Source organism: Nyctereutes procyonoides, unplaced genomic scaffold, assembly GCF_905146905.1.
Source record: "Nyctereutes procyonoides isolate TBG_1078 unplaced genomic scaffold, NYPRO_anot_genome, whole genome shotgun sequence".
In the NCBI taxonomy this organism is placed as follows: domain Eukaryota; kingdom Metazoa; phylum Chordata; class Mammalia; order Carnivora; family Canidae; genus Nyctereutes; species Nyctereutes procyonoides.
The window spans coordinates 9595567-9614762 of record NW_026575052.1 but is presented as its reverse complement, the minus strand read 5'-3'; the positions used below and the strand labels follow the sequence as shown (position 1 = coordinate 9614762).

The following is a 19196-nucleotide window of genomic DNA, read 5'->3' as shown; positions in this document are numbered from 1 at the left end:
TGAGGTCCATACGTTGCCATTTGTCAGTGTGTGTGTTTTGAGCCTCTTAACGATTTCTCCTCCATCATTTTTGGTTTCGTTTTTTGCAATCCCCTTGTTAAAGAAACCAGTGACTTGTTCTGTAGTTTCACATGGTCTGTGCTCACTGTTGCATTCCCCAGGCGTGGCTTCACGAATTTCTCCATCTGCATTTCCTGTACGTTGGTAGTTGGATGCAGAAATGAGAATCCCTAGGGTTTTGTGGGGGGGGGGGCAGGGATGTTACATATTTTATATTATATCATTTCATTAAATGTTTTAAGTGTAACTTGGCTTGCTCATTAAAACGTAGTATTTTAACTTTCACATTTAATATGTAGTACATGGGGGATGCCTGGGTGGCTCAGTGGTTGGGCGCCTGCCTTTGGCTCAGGTCATGATCCCAGGATCCAGGATCGAGTCCCACATCGGGCTCTCTGCGAGGAGCCTGCTTCTCCCTCTGCCTGTGTCTCTGCCTCTCTCTCTCAGTCTGTGTGTCTCTCATGAATAAATAAATCTTTAAAATAATAATAATATGTAGTACATATAATTTAGCCATCTTTGTGGACGTCAAAGCTTAGAGGAGCCAAGATTCTGGCCCTTACAGGGGGGATCCCTTCTTAATGTCAGAGTTTCATTGACCTTCCCACAGAGTCATTCTTTTAGTGTTGCTTGAGAAGTTTGTAAATGGACAAAAGGTTACCATGAATTCAAGAATGTTTTTTGTTTGTTTTGTTTCGTTTAAGATTTTATTTATTTAACAGAGAGAGAGAGAGAACATGCACAAGCAGGGGGAACAGCAGGCAGAGGGAAAGGGAGAAGCAGGCCCCCTCCGGAGTAGGGAGCCCTACGTAGGGCTCCGTCCAGGACCCCGGGATCATGACCTGAGCCAAAGGCAGACACTTAACTGACTGAGCCACCCAGGCGTCCCTTAAGAATGTTTTTAAAGACTTTTTGTGGCTTTTTTTTTTTAAATTTTATTTATTTATTTGAGAGAGAAAGAGGAGCAGGAGAGAGAGAGCATGAGCAGGGGGAGGAACAGAGGGAGAGGGAGAAGCAGACTCCCCGCTGAGCAGGGAGCCTGATACAGGGCTTGAACCCAGGACCCTGGGATCATGAGCTGAGCCGAAGGCAGATGCTTAACTAACTGAGCCACCTGGGTGCTCTGGGTTTTTTATCTTGTCGATCCTAACGCTGCATACAGGTTTGGAATGTGGTCATGCTAATCTGTGAGACTTGTTTTATTGGTCTCTAATGCTTTGTGTGAGTGTGGCTTCATGGGGCCTGGGGAGTAACTCTGTGGACGTCTGGGGTCTGGGCAACTCGAAATGACAAGGGGGTTAGAGTCTCATGGTTCTGGTCCCAGGTGCATCTCTGTTGCTTTGTGACTGTGAGCTCAGGCCACTTCCTTCACCTGAGCCTCACTGACTTTTCAGCCAGATGGGAACAAAGGCAGCCACTGCCTTGTTGGGGTGCTGTGGGTCTTACAGGATGGATGTGAAACTGCTTTGTAAACTGTAGAGTCTGTAAAAGTGTTGGTTTGTATTCTTTCCTTAGTTTGTTTACATTTCTGAGATCTGAGGCAAGAAACTCATCTGAGCCTTTGGTCTGCAGTCTGTAGGACGAGGAGGTAATGTTAGATTATCTCTAATATTCTGTGATTTAGTACTGTGGAGGTGGGCCAAAGCAAAGATAGAAAGTGGTTTTTATCTCCTCTGCCAATTCTAGTTTAACTGGTAGAGGCTACCTGAGGAGAGAATATTAGCAGAATGATGAACTAAGTCCAGGGTCAGTGGGAAAAATACTGAGATTGATTAATGATGCCACAAAAGTGGTGCCTATGCTCCATATTATACTAATCCAAAGGAGTGAATGTCTAATGGTGAAATTTAATCAGCAGCTCCCAAAGCCCTAGCTTTTGCTGCTCTGCTCCCTTGCCTGAGTCACCATGGTTACCACAGCTGGCTCTGGGAAATTACAGGAATGAAGAATGGGTCCTATTGATGAATCCTAACCCAGGAGGGGGGTATGCAGAAGGCCCTTCCAAGCAGGGCAGCTGGGCATGGCCCTAGTGCTGCCATCTGTAGTCTTTTGCTTGTGGAGAACACGAATTAGAGAGCCAGACACAGTGTGGGGAGGGGGGCCGGCTGGGGGAGGTAGGGGCACAAAGGGGCAGTGCCACCAGCTGGAATTCAGCCTTTGTCTAGGGCCAGCCAGGCGAGGCTGCCCAAAGGACTCCAGCTGGTTTTCCAAGTTTAGGCACGTCCCTGACGGTCTTGTGTCTGCCCTGCCTCTGCCTGACGCCTGCCCAGGCTCCTGCATGGAGCCGCTGACCCTTAGCTTTGAGAGAAATCTAAATGGCCATCGCTACTAATCCCAGTGCCAGTGCCTGAGTCATGGTCTACTCCCTGAAGTCCTTGAATACTTCAAGTGGGGGGGAGCTCACTCTCTCCAAGGGTCGCTTACTCTTCCTTAAGAACCTCTTCCTAAGCTGAAATTTGTTTTTTCTCCCTAAATTCCACCTCTCAGCCCTGAGAATCCTCCTCAGGCCCAACATGCACAAGTTGGGATAGCCCTTGGAGTATTTGCAGGTGGGGCATCACGGTCCACCCTCTTTTTTTGTCACAAGTCTCTACCTGCCCCGTCCCTGTTTGAGGGATGCTGAGGGGATATAGTAGAGGCGCTTGAGTTGGGGTTCAGATTCAGAGGTAGACCCAGTCCCTAGATCAAAGAAGCCATGCCCCTTAACCTCTGTGGGGCAGCTTTGGCGGTCAGGAAGGAGCATCAGCCCTGGATTTGGCCAGACCTGGGTTTCAGTTACAACTCTGCCAGTGTTTGGCATTATGTGACCTGACCATACTAGACATGTTCTTTCCCCCAGCAGCTTCCTCTATAAAATGCCAGTGGTGATGCCTACCTCAGAGGGTGGCTGGAAGGATGACAAGAAACGTGCCTGGCACAGCACAGACATTCACAACATGTACCATCTTGTTCTGTGTGACTGCCAGTGGCCCCTCTGCACCTGTCATTCACACAACTTGCCGAGCAGGATCATTGGCGGGTGGGGAAAGGATCTTTAATTAGCTCGAGAAAGGTTGAGAAATTCCTAACCAAATTCAGTTTAATTTTGGAATAGGTAACGTTATTAGCTATCAAATAATAGTGTTCTAAGCATTTTGCCTATGGAATTCATTTCATCTCCCCAACAACCCTGTGTAGTAGAAACTATTATCATCCTCATTTCATGAATGGGGACACTGAGGCAAGAGCAGTCACAGAGCAAGTCCCTAATGGAGCTGAAATTCACAGCCGGGTAGTTTGGGGCCAGTCCCATACTTTTAGCTGTGATGATTTATTGCATCTCAAGGGTAGAATTAACCAGTGATTCGCAAACTTTAGCGGGCATGGGAGTCACCTGGAGGGCTTGTTAAAACAAATTGCTGGGCCTCACCCCTAGATTTCCTGATTCAGCTGAAGAATTTGCATTTCTAACAAGGTCAAGATCATGCTGATGGTTCAGTGACCCCACTTTGAGGATTTAAGAGACTCCCCTGAATCCAGAGACTGATTTTATTTGTTTGTTTGTTTCTAACCTATCCAGTCTCAGACATGGGGAATGAGGGCTGACCTCATACAGAGGCAGAAAACAAACCACAGTAAGATTCACACTCATTAATTTTTTCCAAATGCCTCAAGCCTTGGCACAGGCTGCCATGCCTGAGATCTCATGTAAGCCTCACCAGTAACCCTGCGGGTTCAGTGGAGAATATAAAAATATTATATTATGTTTCTCCTATTTTAAAGAAGAGGATATTTGGAGATTGCTGGGCTAACATGGCCAGGAGAGGTAGTTTTGAGGAGACTGGGGCTAGAATCTCAGCCTGTGACTCATTGTGCTACAGTAACGTCATTACAGGAGTTCTGGAAACCACTGTGCCTTTCCCCAGATACCTTCCCATCCCCAGACTATGAGCAGAATTTTCTCCTTAAAGCTGTATTTCTTTAGCTTTAGCATTATATCATAGAGGGTAGATATTATCAGTCATTTATGCCCCAGTGTGAGTGGTATTCAGATATTCTCTTGAGAAAAGGGTGATTAGAATTCTCTTCTCTTGGGGCACCTGGGTGGCTCAGTGATTGAGTGTGTCTCCCTTTGGCCCAGGGCGTGTTCCCAGGGTCCTGGGATCAAGTTCTGCATCGGGCTCCCCATAGGGAGCCAGCTTCTCCCTCTGCCTGTGTCTCTGCCTCTCTCTGTGTCTCTCATGAATAAATAAATAAGATCTAAAAAAAAAAAAAAAAAAAAAGAAAGAAAAAAAATTCTCTTTGAACACTTCTGTATTTATACATCTGGGAGCCTCTTGAAAAAAGAGCCATGCCTGGTTAAAATGGGCACCAGTAGATGCTTGTTGGAGTGAACCAACGAATGGATGAATGAATGAACAAACAAATGAACGACGTTCCTCCCTTTTCCCATTCTTCCCAGATCAAGCCCCCTCATCTAGCAATCCTACCATTTATACCAAGTGCTCCCCACACCACCTCACAGTGTACCCTTAGTCTCTTTCCTGCCTGTCCCCTGCCTGCAATCAAGATCACAGCTTAAAGCTTTTCCCTATTTCTCCTAAGCAGACACAGTTCTGCTTCCCCTGGGCTCCCGGATGCCTTGTCCACCTTCTATTATAGCTCTAATCACATTGCAGGTATCTACTTATTTGGTTCTTTCTCCCCCTAGATAGTGATGTCCCTGGAGAGTTGAGACTGTGTCTTTTACAGAGTGCGAATGCATAGCAGACAATAACCAGTTGAATGAATGAATGAATGAATGAATGAATAGATGTGAACCTTGGTTGCTCAGAGCAGTAGGGGCAGGAATGGTATCTTGCCAGGAAGTCATTTCCTGATATATGTCTGACAAGGTCATCAAGTGATAATTTGTTGGAAATTAAGGTGACTTGCTTGCCTGTACCAGCTAGAGCTAGCTTCAGTCACAAATGATAGGGCACCTAGCATAATGCAACTCATATAGATAGACATTTATTTCTCTTCCATATGAAAGAAGTCTTCAGATAAATGGTCCAGGGCTGATAGGGTGGCTCCCCAATCACCAGGGACGAGGCTACTACTTTGTTGCTCCACCATCCACAACACATGGCTTCTCCCTCATGGTCCAAGATGGTTCTAGACATCACAAATGCATTCTAGCCAGGACAAAGGTATGACAGAGGGTGCCCTTCCCTTTCTTCCTTTCTTTCTTCTCCTTTATTTTTTTTAAGAGAAAGAGAGTGTGTGCAGGTAGAAGGGAGGGGCAGAGGGAGAGAGAATCTCAAGCAGGCTCCACACTCATTGTGGAACCTGATGTGGGACTCGATCTCATGACCCTGAGATCATGACCTGAGCGGAAATCAAGAATTAGATGCTTAACAGACTGAGCCACCCAGGCGCCCGAAATCCCTCCTCTTTAAAAAAATACTTAATTTTTTAGAGCACTGTTAGGTTCATAGCAAAATTGAGTAGAAAGTATAGAGAGTTCCCATATACCTCCTACTCCACAAACAACCTCCCGAACTGTCCCTGCCCCACACCAGAGTGGTACATTTGTTAGAATCAGTGAACTTACACTGACACATCATTATCACCCCAGATCCATAGTTAGGGTTCACTCCTGCTGTTGCACATTTCCTGAGTTTTGACAAAGTCATAGTGATATGTATCCGCCATCAAGTGTCGTGCAGAATAGTTTCACTGCTCTAAAAATCCAGGTGCTCCACCTGTTTATCCTTCCCTCCACTGGCAACCACTAATCTTTTTATTGTGTCCATTCTTTTGCCTCTTCCAGAACGTCACATAGTTGGAATCAGACAATATGCAGCCTTTTCAGATTGACTTCTTTCACTCAATAATATACATTTTCTTAAAGATTTATTTTTAGGGATCCCTGGGTGGCTCAGCGGTTTGGCGCCTGCCTTTGGCCCAGGGCACGATCCTGGAGTCCCGGGATCGAGTCCCGCGTCAGGCTCCCTGCATGGAGCCTGCTTCTCCCTCTGCCTGTGTCTCTGCCTCTCTCTCTCTCTCTCTCTCTCTCTCTGTGACTATCATAAATAAATAAATTAAAAAAAATTAAAAAAAAAGATTTTATTTATTATGCACCGGGAGCCCGATAATGGGATTCGATCCCGGGTCTCCAGGATCGCGCCCTGAGCCAAAGGCAGGCGCCAAACTGCTGCGCCACCCAGGGATCCCAATAAATAAAATCTTTAAAAAAAAAAAGATTTATTTTTAAGGAAACTTTGTATAGCCAACCCGGGGCTTGAACTTACAACCCCAAGATCAAGAGTCACATGCTCCACCAACTGAGGTACCCCTCAGAAATATACATTTAAGACTTCTCCATGTGTTTTGTGACTCGATAGCTCACTTCTTTTTAGTGCTATTTCATTGTCTTCCAAGTTTTAGCAGTTATGAGTAAAACTACAATAAACATCCACATGCAAGTTTTTATGTGGAAATAGGTCTTCAGTTCATTTGGGTAAATACCAAGGAGCGCAGTTGCTGTATCATATGGTAAGAGTATGTTTAGTTTTGTGACAAACTGCCAAGCTGTCTAGCAATGTGGCTGCAGCATTTTGCATTCCCACCAGCAGTGTATGAGAGTGCCTGTTGCTCCACAGCCTCGTCAGCATTTGATGTTGTCAGTATTTTGGATTTTGGCCATTTTAATAGGTGTCTAGTTCCTCCCTTCCTTTTAAGAATACTTCTGAAAGCTAACAAATGAAATATCCACAACATGACATAGGTCAGCATTTAGTCATATGACTACATTCAGCTGCAAGGTAAGCTGGGAAATGAAGTCTATCTTGTGAGTGACCAAGTGGCCATCTGAAAAGTCAGGGATCTTATTGCTAAGGAAGAAGAAAGAATGGAGACTGGAAGCCAACCAGCAGTCTCTGCCACCCTGCAGGGAAGAGAGATTCTCTTAAAACAGCTTAAGCACGAAGACCCAAGGACAGGAAGTGTGGAGGAAACTCTCAGGGTATGGGGTCTGGAGATTTGCCAGAAACCAGAGCAGCCTTTTTCTTCTGCTTTTCTGCGGCAGCATGGGTCTCATTTGCTTCTTTCTATACATCTGCTTTGTTCTCTTCTCTTTGCGCATGGTGGGAAGGATGTCCCAGCTAAGTACTTCAGGTCAGTTAGCCAGCTTCCCAGAGCCCAATTCCAAATTCCTTGGAGAGAGAAGCTGTTTGAGCCAGTTTGGGTCAGGTGTCCAATCTGGTCCAGTCAACTCTGGGTAGAACAAACAAGGTAACAAGGACCCACCTCTGGGGGGGTGGGGAACAGTGTTCCGAGAATAGGTGTCATGGGATGGGGAGACTCCCCGAAAAGAATCTAGAGCATGGACATAGACTTCTCAGGTCCATGTCCCAGGACTTTGCAAGATGTCGTTCATTTAGGTAAACAATTATTGGGTATTTTCTGTATGCTAGGGACATGGATATGCCTTTTAGGGAGCTTTCTTTTTTTTAAAAAAAATATTTATTTATTTATTTATTTGAGAGAGAGAGTGTGTGTGTGTGTGTGTGTGTGAGAGAGAGAGAGAGAGAGAGTCTGTGTGTGTGTGTGTGTGTATGAGCCGGGGGAGGGGCAGAGGGAAGGAGAAAAGCAGACTCCCTGCTGAGCGTGGAGCCCAATGTGAGACTCAATCCCAGGACCCCAAGATCATGACCTGAGCCAAAATCAAGAGTCAGAAACTTAACCAACTGAACCACCCAGGTGCCCCCTTTCTACGAGTTTTCTTTTCTTTTTTTCTTTTTTTTCTTAAGATTTATTTATTCATGAGAGACACACAGAGAGAGGCAGAGACATAGGCAGAGGGAGAAGCAGACTCCCTGCGGTGAGCCTGATGCGGGACTCAATCTCAGGACCCCGGGATCACGCCCTGAGCCAAAGGCAGATGCTCAACCACTGAGCCACCCAGGTGTCCCTCTAGGAGTTTTCTAAGTCTCCTAGGAATTCGTTCATATTTGTAACCAGCGCTGTCTTTTGGAGTAAAGTCAAAGTTCCGTAAATTAATCATGTCTTAGCTTTCCCTTTCAAGTCCCAAGATGGGGATCAAGGGCTTTGGTGAATGCGGGTTTCCTCATCTGGATCTTCAGGGACATCTGTAGTGATGTCCGAGTTCTTCCCTCTTGTCTTTAATTCTCCGGTAGAGTGTCTTAGTTCCTTAGCTGATTCAGATATGGCCCTCTCTCCCCCCAGCTCCCTAATGCCTTGACTTTTTTTCTTCAGCCCTGGGATGGGCCTCCACTGTCCCAAAACCACGTGCCCCAAACAGGAAATCGATACTCAGAGAAGAGAATGTTCGCTTTCTAGTCCCTCTAGGAAAAGTACTCATAATTTGATGGACCCTTCTAGCGGCAGCAGCAGGTGCGGGTAAGGATCATATGTACGGTTCTTTGAGGACACACTGTGCTCAGCACCAGCTGCACCCTCTCTGTGCACCATCTCCTCCCTGTAATCCTCATAACAACCCTGAGAGGCAGGCATCGTTTCATCGGCCTTACCGATAGCTGATCACGAAGCTCAGAGCGAATAAGAGACTTGCTCAGGGTCACGCAGCATCTGGGCAGTGGAGCTGAGCTTCAAAACCAGACCCCTGTCCCTCCAGAAGCTTCCCACATGCCATGGGCTGCGAACTCTCCACATTACCCCTGACGTCCGCCCTGCGTGCGCCCTCCTGAGCGAATCACATAGAATCTTTGGAGAAACCCTTCCAAACATGTTTGCTAACCCTTGTCATGTTGAAGGTAACTCTTTGGCGATAAACTCTGCTCCCTTCTTAGTCACCAGACAAAATAGGTGGGGCTGGGGTCTGGGTGGGCCTGGGGAGGGTGGATGGGTGTGTGGGTGGAGCACTGTACTGGAGCAGCCCCTGGAAGCCCAGCTCGGCTGCTGCCCCCGTTTGGCTCTGGGCCAGGCCCTGGCCTCTCTAGGCCTCAGTCTCTTCATCTGTGGCTCTGTCAGCCCTTTCTCAGCCCTAACGCTCTGTGATTTCCACCTTAACTAAGCATTTCCTAAGAGGTCCGTGAGGTTGGCACTGCTGCACCCACTGAAAGAGGAGTGTTTCGGAGATTCTGATCTTGGGCTGAGCCTCCACTAAGGCCTGTGAGACCTGCTTCTCCGCCTCCCACCTCCTGGCCTTCCCCACCACCTGCTGTTTGTTATGCAGCCCACAGAGGTTGCTTGGTGCTGTCCCACCAGTTCTTTCCAGTCGGGGCTGACTGTGGCCCCTTCTGTTTATTGAACCTGGGATTTGATGAACAAGCCTTCTTTCATCTGTGTCTTCGAGAATACAGAGATGTCCACATTCTCTCCTTTGGTCTTTTCTAAGCATTTTGTATATATTTGTCACAGAATTAATACCCTCAGCACCTCCAAGAGTGCATAGCACCATCTCCATTTTGCAGACAGAGGACACACTCTGTGCTCAACACCCAGCTGAACCCTTTACGTGCATCATCTCTCTCTCTCTCTTTTTTTTTTAAGACTTTATTTACAGAGAGAGAGAGAGAGGCAGAAGGAGAAGCAGGTTCCAGGCAGGGAGCCCGATGTGGGACTCGATCCTGGGACCCCAGGATCACGCCCTGGGCCAAAGGGCGCTAAACCGCTGAGCCACCCAGGGATGCCCTATGTGCATCATCTCATCCACATAATCCTCCTAACAGCCCTGAGAGGCAGCCATCATTTCCACAGATAGCTAATCAGGAAGCTCAGAGCGAAAGTCTGTGGTCTTCTTGAAGTGCTGTGACTGATCTGTGGTGTCCTGTGTGGTCTGGGAGGAAGAGGGTGGTCCGCTTATGTTTGGTGGGGGATACAGGGGGACCCCAGGGAAGAAACTTTATATGTGTATTTGGGTGGGATCCTGGAGTCAGGCACCCCTCCCAGCCGAGCATCCCTGAACTCTGTCTGCATTTGCTTCCAGATCCTGGAAGGAGACCAGGCCATCCTACAGAGAATAAAGAAGGCTGTGCGGGCGATCCACAGCTCCGGCCTTGGTGAGTGAGCCTGCTTGACGCCCCCCCTGGCCAAGCAGCCCCTTCCTCGGCTCCTGCGTGGAACTGACTTTGCCTTTCCTTACCTCCACAGGCCACGTGGAGAATGAGGAGCAGTACCGAGAGGCTGTAGAGTCCTTAGGCAACAGCCACTTGTCCCAAAACAGTCATGAGCTGTCCACCGGCTTCCTGAACTTGGCTGTGTTCACCCGAGAGGTGGCCGCGCTTTTCAAGAACCTGGTGAGGCCCTGTTCCTTTCCCAGCCAGCCCTTAGCCTAGGCTCAGGGTAAATCAAGTGAGTCTAAGAGCCGACTGAGAAAGATTCCACCCTGCTCCAGGGTTGCCCTTGACTTCTGGTCTCCTTTGACCTTGACCAATGACCCAATTCCCTTTCCAGTTCTGACCTACCATTTGCATTCTTCTTCTCGGACTTCCCCTACGTCTTCTCTAGTCTTCTCTCGCACGCTCTCTCCATCTCCTCTGTGGTGAGTGTCCAGCCTCAGAGAGGAAGATGCCCGATGCCCCTCTTCATGGCAGGGAAGAGCCCCACAAAGAGAGGACTCCCCAGAGGAGGTTTGGGAGAAGGGAGGGCAGACTCCGGGGTTCCTGTCTTTGTGCCACTGCCTCCCCTTAACCCCCGTGGCCCTCTGCTTTCCCAGCTGCATCTGCTGTGTCCCCAAAGCCCAGAACCTACCCCCCATCTGCCCCCAACAAGCATCTTAGCTCCTGCACATGGCCCAGTGCCCTCAGGTTCCTGCCTGTGGTTTTTTCCTGAGATACAAACTCTTCCCGTGAACCGGCGTGGTTCTCAGTATCTCACGTGTGTTAACTCATCCTGGAGCACAGCTCTGTGGGTTTGGTTTGATTACTGTCCCCGCTTTTTGGGCCAGGAAGTCAAGTAACTTGCCCAAGCTCATATAGCCAGATCTGAACCCAGCTTGTCTGGTTCCAGCATCTGAACACAAGCCCGACTATGGCCCCTGAGGAAAGCCCATGTCTCACCAGGCTCCGCGGCATTTGGACTGGCTTTCATGGCTCTACTCCCTCCCTTGCCTGGTCCCTGGCTGCATCACCTCTGAGTGATTGAGCACCCGACCTCAGGCTTAGACTCAGGCCTTGAATCCCTGCTCTTCTGTTCCCTAGGTGTGTGACCCTGGGCAAGTCATTCAATCTGCCTGGGCCCCATCTGTGAAATTGGGCTAATAATGGCGCCCACCTCACAGAGCTATGATGAGGTTTTTTTTTTTAATTTTTTTTAATTTATTTATTTATGATAGTCACAGAGAGAGAGAGAGAGAGAGGCAGAGACACAGGCAGAGGGAGAAGCAGGCTCCATGCACCGGGAGCCCGATATGGGATTCGATCCCGGGTCTCCAGGATCGCACCCTGAGCCAAAGGCAAGCGCCAAACCTCTGCGCCACCCAGGGATCCCTATGATAAAGTTTTACCTGAGTTAAGTAAGCACTCAGTATTAGCTCCTGTTGCCGTCTGTCACTATTATAGCACTTTGCCTAGCCCCACCTCTCACACTGTCCTCTATGGAGGTCTTTTTGAGTTCAACTGAATTTGTGATTGCTTTTGTCTTTACCTCTTTTCTCCCTGCTTTGATCAAACTAGGGTTTGCTGAGGGTTTCCTCTGTGCTAGGCAGTGTCCTGGAGGGGGAGAGTGGCACGGGAAAGAGGCTGTGCCTTTGAGAGCCACAGTCAAGTGGGGGAGGCGGGAACTGAGATGTGGGATGTCAGCAAGCATGAACAGCAGTGCACCACAAACTCAAGAACCCAGGAAGTTTGGGATGCCTGGGTGGCTCAGTGGTTGAGCGTCTGCCTTTGGCGTGGGGCGTGATCCTGGAGACCCGGGATCCAGTCCCACATCAGGCTCCCTGCATGGAGCCTGCTTCTCTCTCTGCCTGTGTCTCTGCCTCTTTCTCTGTGTCTCTCATGAATAAATAAATAAAATCTTAAAAAAAAAAAAAAGAAGAAGAACCCAGCAAATTAGGTCAGACACCTGGTGCTGCCAGAATTCAGAAAATGTAAGGTAATGGAGTGCCTGGGTAGCTCAGTTGGTTGAGTGTCTGTCATGATCTCAGGGTCCTGGAATCCAGCCCTGTGTTAGGCTCCCTGCACAGTGGGAAGTCTGATTTTCCCTCTCCCTAAACCCCTCCCCCTACTTGTGCTCTCTCTCTTTCTTAAATATTTATTTATTTATTTATTTATTTATTTGTTTATTTGTTTGTTTATTTATTTATTTAAAAGAAAAAGGAAGGTCAGCATAGGCCATGTCAGGCCTGGAGTCAGTCTCCAATTCAGGAAGGCTTCCTGGAGTAGAGGTGACCCAAGCTATGTACCTTGAAACGTGAGCTGAAATATCAGACAGGCAGTTGGGGTTGTAAAATGACAGAACTTCAACTCAACTTAGGATCTTTTTTTTTTTTTTCAAACTAGGATTTTTTAAAAAGGAAATTGATAGGCCCTTGTAATGGGAAATCCAGGTATGCCACTGGCTTTAGGCTTCTTCTCTATTAGGTAGTTTCTCTCTGTGTCTGCTCAGTGGACAAGATGGCCCAGCAGACCCAGATTCACAATATTATCAGAAGAGTCTTTCTCCCCTGACTTCAGCAGAAAGTTCCAGGAAGGATCCTGATTGGCTGGCTTGAGTCGGGTGCCTGATCCAGTCACTACAGCCTGAGGATGGGGCACTCTGGTCAGCTCTGATTCCTGTGTTCACCTCGTGTGACCACAGGGGGAGGGTTCCCCACGTGACAGGGGGAGACGAGGAGCTAGCCAGATACACACAACAGATGGGCACTTCAGGGGCCTTCAGAGTCAGAGTGTGAGGGGACAAGTGAGGGTACTCAAGGCAAAGGAAGAGATGGGATTGACGTGGATGTTCCAGGGCTGGGAGGTGAGGAGGCCGGCTTCCTCAGGGGCAAGGGTAACAGCTCTTAGGGAGTCCGCCCCCCCCCACCCCTGCTCCCTCCACCCTCACTTCTCTCTCCCCACCTCCTCTAGCCCTGGCGCTGTCCTTCGCCTCCTTATGCTTCCCTGTGCCCTCGCCCCTTGGGGCTGGACAGATGGTCACCCAGGGTGGGGTATGGGGGGGTCTCTGCTCTTTCTAGGTTCAGAACCTGAACAACATTGTCTCATTCCCCCTGGACAGTCTCTTGAAGGGGCAACTGAGGGACGGGCGACAGGTGAGTTCCCATTTGGGGAGTGGGGGTGCCCAAAGGCTGGGGGATGGAGACTATAGGGGCAGCAGGCCTGGCTGGGCTGAAGCAGGGGGTCAGGTGAGGCTGTCACGGTGGGAGCGCGGACCCCATTTTAGGGACCCTCGGAAGGACAGGAAGGCCTGGCTCTGGGGTCAGCCTAGGATGGCTGACCTCCCATCTGCCTGGGCCCTTATGTGAAATAGGTCAGCCCGTTCAGACAACAACCCCCCGAGGTGGGTTCTGTAGGCACTGTCATCCCTCTTCTGCAGGCAAGGAAACCAAGGCTCAGGGAGTTTGGTAGCCTTACAGTTGACATAGCTCGTCGGTGGAGGAGCCAGGGTGGGATCTGGGACTCCTGACTCCCATGCTTGGCTCCTCTCTGCACCTGGCAGCACCCATCTCCAGGCAGAGCAGAACTCAAAGTAACAGAATAATCTCCCTGAGAAATCTGCCCCAGAGGCCCTGGCCAGAAGCTGTCCTCCCCCCACACCCCCAGAGGCTTCCCTCTTGCCTGAGGCAACCAGGGGCCTGGGAACCACCCAAACCAGCCAGGCAGCTTTTTCACCAGGCTGACTGGGGCAATTCTGAAGGGTGTGGGCTGTCCCACCGGACGAGGCTTGGGCAAACTAGGCCAAGGATCAGCGAGGTCTCCCTGGCTTGCTGTGTGGCCTTGGGTAGACTTCTTAGCCTCTCTGTGCATATGTCTCTCTACCTGTCCCCTTCCTGTTGAAAGGATGGTCTAGTACCAGGCAGGAGAAACGGGTGGGATAGAGTTAGGGGAGGAGTCTGACCTTCATCTTCCCATCCTCATCCTCATGGTGGTCTGCGTCTTCTGAGGGAGAGGACTTAGGGCAGACCCCCAGAATCTTCCCACACCTCAGGCCAAGGCGCACCAAGCCCAGCTGATTCTTAGCAACTAGGGGAGGAGAGGGTCTGCCTTGAAAAATGGGGCCAGTTGGGTCTGTTCTGGGGGGGGGTGAGGTTTACAGTAAGGGCTTTGGGGGAGGGGTTAGTTGGGAGTATGGCTCTGAGCAGCATAGAGGAGCATGAAAGTACAGGGTCACCCTAAAGGTAGCAAAGTGTACTGTTGATTCCAGACCCCAAGTCCTCCTTTGGGCAAATTGTTCTTTTGAAACCACAGGATTCCAAAAAGCAGCTGGAGAAGGCGTGGAAGGACTATGAAGCCAAAATGTAAGTGGCTGCGGTCAGGGTGGTTTGCCCAGGGGAGTAATACTGGTGTTGCAGCAGGAGGCTTGACACCAAGGAGAACTTCAATGCTGCCCAAACATGTCACCCCACAGTGCACTCATCTCACTCTCTAGCGGTGTTTACCCAGGGTAATTTATGCCCAGGCCTGATGGGAGTCTGGGGGCTGGACCGTGAGACCACCAAAGAGGAGCAGTTGTGAAGGGACCCCAGGATGCTACTCTCAGAGGCCTACCTGCCCAGTGGTGCCAGACTCGGGCAGAGGGAGGGAAAGAAGCCACTTACCGTTTCCTGCGTGCCAGCCACTTCATTCTCCCAACCACCCAGCCCTGTACAGGAGGTGTTAGTGTCCCAGTTGTCAGAGGAGGAATTGGAGGCTCAGACACGTTAAGTCGCTTGCTCAAGGCCACACAGGTAGGCAAGGTAGAAGTGGGATTCACACTCCTTGATCCTCTTTCTGTAACACCAGGCAGTGTCTATAAACATTTAGTTGGGTGGACATAGAGGAGGAAAGGGAGTCAGTGTCATACCCAGGCCTCTTGGGTACACCACACCATACTCCGGACCTCTCACCAGCTATTGAATCATCATGGGGACAGAAGGAGCCAGTTCCCCCAGAGCAGAGACTCCTTGGGCTCTGTCTGCAGGACTCTGCTGGGGCTCAGGCAGGCCTTCCATACCTCAGAGCACGGTTTGCTGTTTGTAAAATTTTGTTTTCTTTGCATTTTGCAAAAGCCATATGGGTCCGTTGTGAATAACTTAGAAAATAAGAAGAAGCAAAAGAAGAAAACAATTTTAATTATCCTTAGGAGAAGATGAGGGCCACCTGGGTACTAGCCAGTACTTCTCTGTTGTTTGAATATTTTTAGATAGTTTGGACAAACCCTGTCGTTTTATCACTTAAAAATGTGGGGGCAGAGGAAACTCCCAAAACCAAGAGGAAAATTCTTATTTTCCAAAACTAAAGCATTAACATCTTTCTGGTCATTTTTCTATATATAAAGAAATATTTTTACAAAATTGAGGACATAATCAAACTGGGTTTTTTTGTTTGTCTTTTTTACTGAAAAATACATCATGACCATCTTTCTACAACATTACATATTCTTATGCAACATCACTTGAATGGGTGCACTGTGTGCCAACATATGCACGATCTGTAACGTATTTCGTCTCCCCTGTCTTTGGGGAAGCATCCTTGGAACTAAACCTTTGCTCCCACCCACAATTATTCCTTTTGTAGGATTGATTCTAAGAAGTAGAACCTGGAGCTTTATTATTGTTCCTCCAGCCCCAGGGCCACGGGGACCTCCCGAGTTTGAAGGAAGCCCGGGACTCCCCATGCCAGCAGCATCTCCGTCTACATTGCAGTTGTGCATCTAGATTCTGGGGTGAAGGGTGTAAGAGCTGTGATGGGCATGGCCATCTGCTCTAATGAGAGCCCTTGGGAAGGGCATGCACATGCAGGCAGTCTTTGTCCATGGGATTTTGATATGGGGTCACCATACGGCCTGCATCTTTGTGAGTTACCCTGACTAGGCCCTCAGCTTCGCAGGACACCATCTACCAAATGGAAAGAATAAGCCCTGCTCCACTGACCTCCTCCAAGCAGCTCTGCTTTTACCAGATTTCCATCTTGATCTCACCTGTAAGGGTTTGTTTAAAGAACAGACTCTGTAATTGATGGGGAGAGAGGCTTGGTGAAGGTTATCCAGTGAGTTACCACCAGGGTCTGGACTAGAACCCAGAGCTTCGAGTCCACTGCTCTTCCTGCCATGCTCCGTGGCCTCCTGGCTCCTGCCGTGCATGTTACATAGGTTGAGCTACATTCCTGACACAGGTGTCTGTGTACACTCCTTTTTATGAGGGCTTCAGAGATAGCTAGTTGTTGGCGAGCCCTGGGTTACTGTGTCATTTCTACCTCATTCTTACCAAACCAGACTGGACAGCAGCTGGAAGGCCCCAGAATAGCATCTGTCGGATACCACCAGGAGTCTCACTTCCTGGTTGCTCGTAGAAGAGGGGGTATCCCCTTTCTACCTGGAGCTGCTAAGAAAGGCATCCCAGGCCCTGTGCAGGGGCCTAGTTTTTCTAGGCTGTTCCATGGGCAGGTCTGTTTCCTCATCTGAAAAATGGGGCCAGCAATAGCTTGTAGGGTTATGTGGAGATGAAATAAGCACAACGCCTCTTCAGCCCCTGGCACTGCAGGTCAACAAGTATTTTTTCACCCTCTTTCTGAGCCAGAACTGAGACCAGGATAACACAGCAAGGGGCCAGGAGGCAGGAGCCTAAGCCTCTGCTCCTCACATCCCCCTGACCAGGTGGGGACAATCCTCCTGACCCTGGGACAATCCATCACTTCCCTTCTCTGGGTCTCAGCTTCATCTTGTATAAAACAATCTCTGATTGTGACCTTATCAGAAAAGACGCTGCAGGGGGTTGAGTGAAACAGGTGATACGGATTAAAGAGTACACTTATAGGGCGCCTGGGGGGGGGGGCTCAGTCTGTTCAGCGACTGACTCTTGGTTTCGGCTCAGGCGGTGAACTCAGGGTTGTGGGGTCGAGCCCCAAGTGGGGCTCCGTGTGGAGCTCTGCACTCAGTGGGAAGTTTGCTTCAGATTCTTTCCCTCTCCCTTCCCTCTCCTCCCACTCATACTCAATGCACTCTCTCAAATAAATCAATAAATCACTTTGATGAGCACTGAGCAATGTACAGAATTGTTGAACCACTATACTGTACACCTGAAACTAATATAACACCATCTGTTAACTATGCTGGAATTAAATTTTTTAAAATATATTTCTTATTTATTTATTTATGATAGAGAGAGGCAGAGACATAGGAGGAGGGAGAAGCAGGCTCCATGCAGGGAGCCTGACGTGGGACTCGATCCCGGGACTCCAGGATCACACCCTGGGCCAAAGGCAGGCATCAAACCACTGAGCCACCCAGGGATCCCCTGGAATTAAATTTTAAAAATTAAATAAATACATTTTGAAAGAAAGGAAAAGACACCATGCCTGTCACCAGCTGGGGGAGCCAGGCAGGGAAGGGTGGATGGAGCAAATCTGAGGCACAGTTTTGGTTACTAGTGCCGTCCCCGAGGCCATAGCATCAGACAGACCTGGATTCAAATCTTAGCTGTAGCACTTAACAGCTGAGCGATTTGTGACTTGTCTCAGCCTCAGGCTTCTCAGCTGTAAAATGGGGTTTTACATGGTTCCTGCCTCATGGGGTTATCGCTTTAATACGTGAGGGGTTTGGTGGAGCACCCAGCACAATGTTAGTGCTTAAAAATAATAATTAGTCATAATGGCAGCTGATACTTAATACTTACCTAAGAGCTTCCTTTTTTCTGGGAACTGTGATGAGCTCTTTACATCTGTTATCAGATTTACTTCCCTTGACTGGGAAAGGTGCTATTATTTTCTCCAATTTATAGGAAAGAAGTAAGGGGAAAAAGCACCACCACAATCCCTACCTTAGTGGATCCTGCTGGTTTGTAAGCAAGGAGAGGTGGGTCGATAAATGATGAAAATACAAAGTGATGGTGCCGTAGGTACAGTATCAGCACTGGGATGGCAGAAAAGACAGGTAGTTTTGTTGGGGTGCAGGGAAGGGTGGTTGGAGGAGGCATCGCAGGAGAGGCGGTTCCAGGTGTCAGCTTGTCAGGTGCAGGGTTCATTTGATTCCTTTCCTTTCCCACCGTCCTCCTCACTGACCCCCTCACTCCCCATCTGAATACTAGGCTGTCCCCAGTGTCCCCTTCTCCATTTTTCTTAGTCTCCTCGGTAACTAGCATTTCCCTACTTCTTGCTCACTATTCATTTTACTCCTCTTGCGGCAACTCCCTTCAAAGGAAATAAAATATCTCCAACATTTGAAATGTTCATAAAATACTGGTGAAACTTTGAGGGCAGAGAGGGAATAGGAGTTGCTCTTTTTGGGCGAGGGTGTGAGCGAATAAAAAGCATTCCCCAGCTAGTAGTATGAGGTGGCAGGTCATTTCAGGGGAATGTCAGACTTGGGAGGGTAAATCTCTGTAGATTACTTTAGCTGAGGCTGAGGGACAGAGCTATGGTAATTCATGGAGCCATGTATGGTACTTTACAGCTTGTCTTCATCCTGAGTTAACTAGCTTCTGTCCTTTAATCTCCACTAGAGCCTGTTCCAAAAAAATTTAAATAAATAAATAAGGAAGCATCCTATGCTAAAAACAACAACAACAACAACAAAAAACCATTATTGAAAGGAATCATCAGAGGTGCCTGGGTGGTTCAGTCCATTGAGCATCTGCCTTCAGCTCAGGTCACGATCTCAGGGTCCTGGGATCAAGCCCCACAATGGGTTCCCTGCTCAGTGAGGAGCCTGCTTTTCCCTCTCCCTCTGCTGTTCTCCTTGCTTGCGTGCTTGCTTGCTCTCTCTCTCAAATGAATAAATAAAATCTTAAAAAAAAAAAGAAAGGAATTACCAGTGGTTATTACCAGAATCATCTATATTATTAACATCATCATAATCCAGCTGTTTTGAGGGCTGACCATATGCCGGGGACTGTACCATGCATTACACCATCTGAGAACAAGGCAGTATTTGTCTCATTTCTGACATGGGAGAACTGAAGCTTAGAAAGTTTATAAAGGTTAAGTGAGAGAGCTGCCATTCAAACCCAGACTATGCATTTCTACCCACTGTACCATACTGTGTTTCCTTTTTATCCA

General features: G+C 48.6%; 1 protein-coding gene across 3 annotated transcripts in view; it reads left to right on the top strand.

Moving 5' to 3' along the window:
- The window catches only part of ASAP3 (ArfGAP with SH3 domain, ankyrin repeat and PH domain 3), a 49003-nt gene that overhangs the window by 15309 nt on the left and 14498 nt on the right, over positions 1-19196 (top strand). For all 3 annotated transcript variants that reach the window (XM_055331256.1, XM_055331257.1, XM_055331258.1), the window contains exons 2-5: positions 9995-10067; positions 10159-10304; positions 13181-13255; positions 14412-14461. In XM_055331256.1, the coding sequence (XP_055187231.1) occupies positions 9995-10067; positions 10159-10304; positions 13181-13255; positions 14412-14461 (344 nt within the window). The remainder of the gene's footprint in view (positions 1-9994; positions 10068-10158; positions 10305-13180; positions 13256-14411; positions 14462-19196) is intronic.